This window comes from Helianthus annuus, chromosome 4, assembly GCF_002127325.2.
Source record: "Helianthus annuus cultivar XRQ/B chromosome 4, HanXRQr2.0-SUNRISE, whole genome shotgun sequence".
NCBI lineage: Eukaryota > Viridiplantae > Streptophyta > Magnoliopsida > Asterales > Asteraceae > Helianthus > Helianthus annuus.
The window spans coordinates 170,979,879-170,990,552 of record NC_035436.2 but is presented as its reverse complement, the minus strand read 5'-3'; the positions used below and the strand labels follow the sequence as shown (position 1 = coordinate 170,990,552).

Here is a 10,674-nt window from a genome sequence, read left to right as displayed (position 1 = left end):
ATCATTAAAGTTTTGTAGAAGCATTTGTAATAACTGCGGGGATAGCTCAGTTGGGAGAGCGTCAGACTGAAGATCTGAAGGTCGCGTGTTCGATCCACGCTCACCGCATTTTTATTCTTACATTTCTTATAGGCCAGTAGCCAAGTACAAATTTGCTTTAACGTTTATTTCGATCTTTTGGTATTGGACCGGCCCATACCTCCGAAAACAGACCCCCTCACACAAGTATGAAATAAAATAATCTAAATACAGTTTGACCTAATCAATTTTTATTTTGTTTTTTTTAGAGTAAACTGCCATTTTGGTCCCTGTAGTTTTAACACTTTTACCATTTTAGTTTAAATCTCAAACTTTTTACATCTGAGTCTCTGTGGTTTGCATTTTGTTGTCATTTTAGTCCAAAATCCAAAAACCCTCTATTTTGACTGTTGAAAACTGATCATTTTATCCTTTAGTGCATGGGCATTTTGGTCATTTTTTAAATCTTTTTTCTATTTAATGTCACTAGATAGAAAAACCCTAACACACATTTCTCAAGTCCAGCAGCACACAAAGACCATGTTCTCTCTCAGATTCAGATCCGGCGACCAGACTCGCCGTCGAGGATCTCCGGCGCCACACCTCCGACGAACCACCACACACAACCCTCTGCTCTTCCCTCTCTTCATTGGTCACAGGAAACAGCCGGTTCCGGCCGTAAACCCGACAACAAACACCCACGACAGCCCCCCTCCTCCGATCCTTGTTATTCTAGTCACTGCTCTCCCTCCCCTCGGCCTCTCTCTCACTGCTCTCCCTCCCCTCGGTGGAGCCGGCGACCTGCAGATGATGAGCTCGATGGCACCGCCCCCATCTACCACCACCGCCCCCATCTCTCTACATCATTCAAGCACTCCGGTGATCAATCTCGACAACTCCAACAACGGTTCATCCACTTCCGGCAATAGATTTAGCAACCACAAGAAAGCTAGGGTTCATCCACTTCTGGTAAATGAAAATGTGAGTATTTGGGGATTTTGGGTGTTTTATGAAGTTTCTAGTGAATATTTGGGGATTTTGGGTGGTTACGGTGGTGGATTTGAGGGTTTTTCATTGGTGGGTTTTCGGCGGTGGATCTGTATATATGAGAGAGAGTTTGTAGAGAGAGTTAAAGAATTGGTTTGGTGGTGGAAGTGGTCTGGTGGTGGTGGTGGTGTATAGCAGGAACGAGAGAGAAAGGTAGAGAGGGGTGTATATTTGGGGTTTTTTTAATAAAAGGAATTGATTTAATGAAAACTAAATGGACCAAACTACCCCTGCAGATAAAGACAAAAAAGGGACCTTAAAACAGTCAAAAATGAGATATTTTGAGTTTTGGACTAAAATGGCAACAAAATACAAACCACAGAGACCCAGATGTAAAAAGTTTGAAATTTGGACTAAAATGGCAAAAGTGCCCAAACCACATGGACCAAAATGGCAGTTTACTCATTTTTTTATCATTAAGGGTAAATAAGTCATATCAGATTAATTGCATGGAAAATTGCAAAAAGTTTGAGATTTGGACTAAAATGACAAAATTGCAAATGTTATACCAGATTACGATCCCGATAGCCGAGTCTAAGGGGGAGTCTGAAGACGAGCTCGACGCAAGGGGGAGCTTGTATCCGGAAAGCCAGGTGTTGATTCCAAAAGCACGGAAGCTTGACGAAAGGGGGAGCCTGAAGAAAGAGTCTACCAAAAGGGGGAGCAACTGAAGCCGAAGACAGATCCACAGGGAGTCTGTTCGAGAAAGAGGGAGTTTGTGATTGCTGAAGATGATAAAGCTTTAAGAAGACTCAGAGAGAGAGAGAGAGAGAAAGACAAGACGCTACGAGATTGACTGCGGGAATATCCAAGGGGAAGTCTGTGAGTGCAGATATGTCTATCGCCTCCGTCAATCCAGTTCGTAGCAGAAATTGAAGAAAACAAGATTTTATAGTAAAATATAGGAGAAAAAACAAGGTGGCATAATTGTAATTTCCTTGAACTCAGCTTAGAAGCCTTGCCTATAAATAGGAGGTATAAGACTTTAGTTTAGAACTTTTGCAACTCCTACAACTTGGAGAGCTTGGATCCTAGAGAGAGAAAGTGCAAAAGGTGATTCACGTGATTGTATTTGTTACATCTTTCTATAGAATCACGATTATATTACGGTCCTTGTGTTCGGTCCACGTACGTGTACGGATCCCACACGTCACACGTATCAGTTCGCAATCGTTTCGAAGTCTTAAACGGTCCTACAACGCGCTCACAACCAGATTACCCAAAACTATATACTCGTTTATCCGAAATATATACCTCAAAACTTTTAAGTATTTTTCTTTATATATTGTTTAGTAATATTTCATTATACTAACTTTATTATTTGAAAAATAAACTTTTCTCTTGTAATATATATTTAAATGGCATTATTTATACTTATATGCTATGAAATACAAAATTATTTTTTTTTAAGAAATATTATAATAAATGTAAAAATAAATGTGTAGATTATTTATCACGATTTAATTCATTATATAGAACTTTTAATACATAAAATTATAAAGAAAAGTAAAAAATATATATACATGAAAGTTCTAACGGGTATACTTGATACCTGCTGATATGCCTGATACCTGACGGGTAATAAGCCGAGTAGAAGATAAGATTTACAACCGGTGCCCCTATAATACCCGCACAGACAAAATTAAAAGTGTTTAATCAGGGCATGTTTGACTTAGCTTATTTTCAACTTTTGAAAAGTCCTTTTGACTAAAATAAGTCAAGAATTCTTGACTTTTAGCAAATCCCTCTCACATAATAAGAAGAAGAAAAGCCAAACACTTTACTTTTGTCCTTCAAAAGTCCTTTTACCCTCGTTTACCCTCAAAATGAGGAACCCAAACACCCTCTCAATACACGTTATGTTTGGAAATTTGGTTGTTATGATGACACGAGTCAGTCGCTAGAAACAACGGCAGAAGGCGAAGATGCTTGGCGATGAAGCCAGAGAATTGCTAGGGTTTCCTCCCAATTCCTCCCCTTCATCGTCACAGGTACAAATTTATACACACTAACTCCCAATTTCCCAACTCACTTTTCATCTTCAGGTCAAAGCTGCTTACAAGAAAAAGGCATGGGAAACTCATCCAGATCGTTTCCCCAATTCTCAAAAATCTCTCGCCGAATCCAATTTCAAACTGGTAGATCATCGTTTTACTATTCTCAATTCTTCATTTCACTCAATAATATTATATCATTTTTGGCAGATTTCTGAAGCTTACTCATGTTTACAGTCCGGTAAGTTGATTATTTAATCTCTCGAGCGTTTACTGTTGAATAACATCTGGACTGAATCTTATATATAAACCCTAGAAATTAGAAAATTTACATGAGTCATTTTTATATGTTGATCTGCAATTCTAGTCAAAAGCAAACATCAAGCAATCAGGAACAATAACATTTATAGACATTTAGTTAGCGTGGAATGTAATGGAATTGGAATTTGCATAGGAATTGAAATTTGATTTGGAATTTAGATGTGTTTGTTTCACAACATGAAATGGAATCTGGATGGAATTGGAGTGTAGATTTCGTTCCTTATGTTATTGTTCAATTTCAATTCCTTCTTTTGTTGAAACGAATAACATAAGAAACAAAATCTACATTCCATTTCCATCCGGATTTCATTTCATAATGTGAAACGAACACAGATTGCCTTTTAGAGTAAAGTACACAGTGGTTTGCCAAAATTTTGGATTTGGTCCATAGCTTTCCAAAAGTACATGGATGGTCCATATGGTTTGCAGTTTGTAACGCATTTAATCCCCAGCCAACAAATCTAAAAATTTTAGCATGTCCAATTTAGGGACTAAGTGTGTCACAAACATAGTTGTTAATAGCGAATAGTGACAAGGGACCTATATGCTACGTAGCGAATAGCGACCGCTATTTTATAAATAGCGTCTAGCGATACGCTAGAAAAAAAATTGAAACTTTTTATATGTATATTACATCAAAATACCCTTGTATATATGTTATTTTACATGTATATTTAACAAAAACCTATAAATCCAGCTACTTTATAGCTATATCTAATTGCTATTTACATCAAAAAAAAAAAATTGTCGCTATTCACGCTATTGGTCACTATGACCCAAGTAGCGACACTTGGTCGCTTCGCTACATAGCGCGCTATAGTGGTCGCTATAGCCGCTATTGACAACTATGGTCACAAAGTGTAAACCACAGGGACCATCCATGTACTTTTGGAAAAAAAGTTGGGTACTAAATGCGTTACAAACTGCAAACCACAGGGACCATCTTTGTACTTTTGGAAAGCTAGTGACTAAATCCAAAATTTTGGTAAACCACAAGGACCATCTGTGTACTTTACTGTTGCTTTTGTTATTTTAAACATCTTATTTGCTTCTTCTGTTTGTGTTCGGCTAATAAGATAAACCCTAGAATAGTAGAAATTCACATCAATCACTTGCTGTATTGATCTGTAAGTATAGTCTTGTGTTAAGTAATTAGGAACAATAAAATTATTAGCCGCTAAGAGTATGTTTGTGATTGCTTTTAAACATCATATTTGCTTGCTGTGTTCATGTTTCGACAAAGAAGAAAGTTGCATATGCTTATCTGTTGATTTTACAATCAAAATTGATTATTAATGTGTAGGGAGAAATAAGTTGTTTTGAGTCTTTTAGATAATGATTATACGTGAAAACAGGCACATATTCAACAAGAGGAACATATTCAAGGGTGGTGAGAACCGGAGTCCCAAGGAGTCAAGGAGGAAGTAAAAACAAAGCATTGATTCAGATCCCATTCCTCTTGATTGTTGTAGGAACGGTTGCACTCGGTGGGTCCAGTGCCACTAGGTGAAAAAAATTATTATCCGTGCTAATGTTTATTCAAATACTAGAATTGCTGGAAGCAAAGATATATAATGATATAATTTTGCAGGGCTTACCGAAGGCAGAAAGAGGCATACCCATCACATAACCCTTTTCTTCCTTGAGGTTACAAACATTTGCGGAAAGAGTCGGGCAGTCGTCATGTGAGTCGCATTCATCTTGTTGTTTTGTTCTTTGTGAATGACAAAGCTAGCTAGATACATTTATATCTTTATTGGTCTTGAAGTGTGTATATAATAAGGAATTAACATGACCATTTGCTTGAGGTCACGTGTTGTAATAACAAAGAGCGGTTGGTTATATATCACCATTAAAAAGGGGCAGATGCAACAGGTTACTACCCCTTTCCAGATTGGGTCTTCTTTTTATTGATACCTCCATATTTTCACCATTGAAGCAGGTCGCTTGAGCTTTCTTTTGACAAACCAATACAGGCGGTTTTTGCCTTCACTTGTAGAGAGAAGGGGTTTCATAAATTGGGACACTGATTGGTAGTGAACATGAAGTTGAGTCATTTAGCGCTCTCACAGCCATAGGCGCACTGAGAATATATTTTTTAGTGCTGCTAAACGGGTTGTGTTTATGGGTTGGCGGGAACTAGAACCCGAAAATCGTGTCACGCACATGAACTTGTAACCACACGTGTATACGTGGGTTGACACGGACACTTTCTCTAACATTAAAAAGATGTGTTTAATGTTTCTTCTACATATTAATACCTAAAAGTTCTAAATTTAGATATAATGTATAGAGTAAATTATAGAAAACGTCCTTTATGTTAACACTATATTGCAAAGTGTGTTCTTTGTCTTCAAAAAGTACAAAAAAACGTACTCGATGTTTGCAAACCCTTGCACGTTATGTTCTTTAGTCCTAACTCAGTTAGTTTTTATGGTTAAATCCGACCAAGTGGACCCCGCATAAGGGTATTTTGGTCATTTTACTCTAAACACTTAAACAAATAATTAAAAACCCATTCCCCCCCCCCCTCCCTCAAAACTCACTCTCCTTCCCTCTAACTCTCTCTCTCTGGACACCACTGCCATAACACCACCGCCTATAGTTCCTCCGCCATCACACCACCACCGCCATCACATCAGCATCGCCATAGATCCTTTGTCGTCGTCGAAACCCTAAAAGCCTTTACCGCTGTCGTCGTTCGTTTCACAAATCCAGATCCAGAAGCCTGAAACCACGTTCATCTTCATAGAGTTTGTCTTGAAACGCCGTTCATCCAAATCCAAATCTAGAAGCCTGAAACGGCTTTTATCCAGATCCAAATCTAGAAGCCTGAAACGGCGTTCATCTAGATCCAGAAGCCTGAAACGACGTTCCACAAATTGTGATGCACTGCGTTTGTCTTGTTTGACACTTAGTTCATCTTCATACAGTGTCTCAAAAATGTTTAGGGTAAAATGACCAAAACACCCTCATGTAGGGTCCACTAGGTCAGATTTAACCATGAAAACTAACTGAGTTAGGGCTAAAGGACATAATGTGCAAGGGTTTGCAAACATCGAATATGTTTTTTTCTTTACTTTTTGAAGACAAATGACACACTTTGCAATCTAGTGTCAACATAAAGGACGATTTTTGTAATTTACTCTAATTTATATGTTTTTGAAATAATTATGTTTTAAACTTTGCCACTTATTTTTAAAATTTAAATTTTGGCATAAATATACCCAAATAGTATAAGTTATTGTATAAGACACATTTAAAAAAACATAAACAATAAAAAAATGGGTTTAACAGGTTAACCCGAAACTGACGCAAACCAGTTTAGACAACCCAAACTTGCGAATTTCATTTTAGGTTTGTGTCGTGTCAGAAAGTCACACCACTTTTTTTTTATTAACTTATTGGTGCACCCCAAAGTCTTATTCGTACACCATTTCCCTCTCTATATCTCTCTATATATACACATGTATATAGGAGAGATCGAGTGAGAATGTGTACCAATATCAACACCCTTTGTAAAAATTCTTAACAAGTCCAGAATAGACATTTAGATCCTACTGAAGTACTGATTGGATTTTCAACACCATTATTATCCAAATGATATCCATAATCTCTTTGGAATTCAGTTGCAGTACTCAGCCTAGCCAACTAGCGATCTAACTCCTTGCAAATTTGGTTCGAGATGTATATACTCAAGTTTTTTCAAGCCGACTCTTAGCGAGTTACGATCCACGATTCAATTAAACAGTACTAGTATATGCAACATCTAAATTATGATTTTAACTATATTCTAGTATTCTACACAAGAACACAAAAAGGTAATGTAGGAACATGCAAAACAAATTCAAAATAGGTGAAAGAAAGTTGGACATTGATACAGATATATTGATGGTTATTGTATTTTGATTGATAAATGTAGTGATAATACATGTGTAGGCTACCCATATTTACTTACGATTAGACCATACACATATTAAACTACTTCACCGAAGTTGTATCATGTTTTATTTATACCTATTACAAATGGACTTAAAACTTTTTTTCGGTCCAACATGTTTTAGGTTGAAATGTTTGGTTGATCAATAGAAAAGTTGTTGCAGTATACATGTAACGCGGGAATGCACAAATTTGAGTACTTAAACCACCCGAAACATACACAAAAATAAGCATGAAAATGTATTATATTTGATCAGACTCGTTTATGAAAAAAAAATATGTCGAAACATGAATTTATACCGACACATACATTATATTGTTAAAACATACACCAACAAAAAACGTACATATAAGCATCAAAAAGCATTATATTTGAACCTACTCATTTCCGAAAAAACTACGTCAAAACATGAATTTGCACCGATCGTACAAGGGACTCCTTAGTACGAATCACAACTACACTAATTAAACATTATACCATGATTACACAACATCTCCACTAGTTCATCTAACTTGAACACATAAAACACATAAGGTGAGAGCCTAACACATAACTAGGTCAAATCATTAAGATGTGACCATAGTTTGTCTCACTTCGCCGCATGTAATCCTCCTCGTTGGGTCAGGTTACCAATCTACCCCCACCCTTTAAAATAGTAACCCAACATGAAAACTTACCCCGTCATTTTTGTCATTTTAGTATTCCCATCACATAAGCTAATCCAAACACTTTTTTTAAAAACTCATTTTGAAAAAGTCATAAATCAATAAGCACTTTGGGAGTTAAATAAGCAATCACAAATATTCTTTTCTTCATTCCTTGCCGATCTTTTAAATTGTTTTAATTACTCATATTTACACTACAAGTCCCTACACTATCACATAAGGGTAACTTGTTCTCAAAGTTATTAAAAATATCTTTAAATAATGATAATTGGTCCCCTGCAGATACATCTCGCGCCTAAATCTCGGAATTTAACTTAAAACTATAACACTCATTCCCGTCGAGCCATTAAACAGGAGTCTCTCACACCTCGTTCCGTTAGTCGTCTCATTTCATAAAAATACGAATAATACGTTTATTAGTTTAATAAAAATGGTAAAACATGGGATGTTACAATGAAAATGACATTTTATAATGTTTTTAGAAAGTGAACGAGGTGTAAATGTCTATTTTGAAAGTTTAAGGGTTGTTTTTGTAAAGTTCTAAACTTTAACACTGTTTTGTTATTTTATGTCAAGTTGGAAATTCTAGGGGTTGTTTTGTATTTTGGTTAGCTTTGTATTTAAGATATATGACGTGTGTGTATATATATTTAAGAGTAAGGTTATTGTATAATTGGTTAATAATACTAAACGTGAGAAGTAAGGAAAAGATTTTTTTTTTTTTCCATTTTGTCAAGCACATGACGTGTGTGTATATATATTTAAGAGTAAGGTTATTGTATAAGGGAAAAGATCAAATAGGAAGTTAATTTTCGCTAGGAAGGATAGGAAGCCATAGGATTATGACTTGTGGCAAATTTTAAAATAAAGAGAAAGGGTATTTTAGTCAATCCAACTCCTTCTTCTTCCTTTTTCAAAACCCAGTAAATTCAAAAACCCACCATTTTCAAAACCCACCATCTTCAACTATTTCTTCACTTTCTATCTCAATAATCACTACATTATAGTGCGATTTTCATCACCAATCAATGATTCAGAACCCGATCAACGTGTTCTTCAGCTTTTTTTTGAAGAAAACCCAGTTTAATTTCATAAAAAAATCTTGTTTTTTCCGGTGATTTTGGAGATAATCACTCGATTCGTTCGATTCGAGCGTTGATAAGTGTTTCTATCATTCAAAATTCGTCAATTGATGAAGAAATCGGCTTCAATCCATGTAAGAAATTCTTTAATTTCATTTTCATGATCTGGGTTTTTGATTTAGTCATTGCGTTTTACGATCTTTGCGGGGGTCCGGGGGCGGCAGCCCCCGGTAGCGGGGTCCCGGGGGCGGCAGCCCCTGGCGGGGTCCAAGGGGCAGAGCCCCTGGCTGGGGCAGCTCGGAAAAAAGTTTTTTCGATTAAATTGCTGTACTAAAAACGCATCAGAAAAATTAATTTTCCAGAAATTGGCTCATTTCGAAGACAGTAATTCATAGACAATTCAGACAGTTCACAGTGACAGACAGTTTTATGTGTCCATTGCGTTTTAGAAATAAGAGAGTTTTATGTGGTTTCTGGCTATTGCGTTTTAGAAAAAAAAAAAACACATTTTTAAGTGTTTTTAGTCATTGCGTTTTAGGTAAAACACATTTTTTAGGTGTTTTCAGTCCATTGCGTTTTAGAATGAGTCATTTTTAAGTGTTTTCTGGCCATTGCGTTTTACATATAAGACATTTCTTTGTGTTTTTTGTGCATTGCGTTTTAGGTAAAACACTTTTTTATGTGTTTTCAGTCCATTGCGTTTTAGAAAACAGACATTTTAAGTGTATTCTGGCCATTGCGCTTTACAGATAAGTCATTTTTTTGTGTTTTTGGTGCATTGCGTTTTAGGTAAAACACTTTTTTTATGTGTTTTCTGGCCATTGCGTTTTACAAATAAGACATTTCTATGTGTTTTCTGGCCATTGCGTTTTACAAATAAGTCATTTCTTTGTGTTTTTGGTGCATTGCGTTTTAGAAAAATGTCATTTTTAGGTTTTTTTTTTCATTGCGTTTTACGTGGTTTTTCTATTGCGTTTTACGCAACTGGGTTTAATTTTTTTTTAAATATAGCAATAGTATACTCGTTTTAAAGATAAAAAACGCTCGTTTTTTTTATGCAATTTTTATAAAAAATAATGTCGTATGAAAGAATTATTAACGTTTAAAAAATGGGTGGGGGAATTGGAGGAGAGAGAAACTATTGGCTTGGATTGACTAGAATGCCCTTGAACAAACTCACGCGCCTCTTTTCTTCCTTTCAATTTCCCTGATTTAATCTTAGCCCTTGATTAACTTAATGGATGGTCAAGATCACTTCCTATCCTTCCTAGCCAAATAAACTTCCTATTGTATCTCCACCCTATTGTATAATTGGCTAATAATACTAAACGTGAGAAGTGAGGAAAAGATTTTTTTTTTTTTTGAAACTTTTTCCATTTTGTCAAGCACGTATTTTAGTCCCTCAAACTATTTTTGTGTATTTACGCTAGTAAAGTAATTATAAATAATTACTCTACTAGAGTAAATACATGATTTTTTTATTTTTTGTGTTTTTCATTTTGCAACTAAATATCTTACAACTATACATGAAATTTAAGTAGATGGAAAAAAGAAATAAAAAAATATCCCTTCACTTCTCATATTTAGTATGTTAAGACTCATTTGTA

At 35.8% G+C, this 10,674-nt stretch overlaps 1 protein-coding gene and 1 non-coding gene across 3 annotated transcripts; both read left to right on the top strand.

Moving 5' to 3' along the window:
• The first annotated feature begins 35 nt into the window (after positions 1-35).
• TRNAF-GAA lies at positions 36-108 on the top strand. Its single transcript has one exon. It is a non-coding gene; the product is annotated as a tRNA-Phe (tRNA).
• A 2,791-nt stretch (positions 109-2,899) lies between these two features.
• LOC110899448 (chaperone protein DnaJ) lies at positions 2,900-5,290 on the top strand. 2 transcript variants are annotated; one of them, XM_022146340.2, is made up of 5 exons: positions 2,900-3,056; positions 3,111-3,203; positions 3,270-3,300; positions 4,736-4,867; positions 4,972-5,290. In XM_022146340.2, the coding sequence occupies exons 1-5, from the start codon at positions 2,991-2,993 to the stop codon at positions 5,067-5,069; spliced, it is 420 nt and encodes a 139-aa protein (XP_022002032.1). In that variant the 5' UTR covers positions 2,900-2,990; the 3' UTR covers positions 5,070-5,290. The 2 variants fall into 2 exon arrangements, with proteins under 2 accessions (XP_022002032.1, XP_022002033.1); XM_022146341.2 differs by having other exon boundaries at positions 4,736-4,886.
• The last annotated feature ends 5,384 nt before the right edge of the window (positions 5,291-10,674 follow it).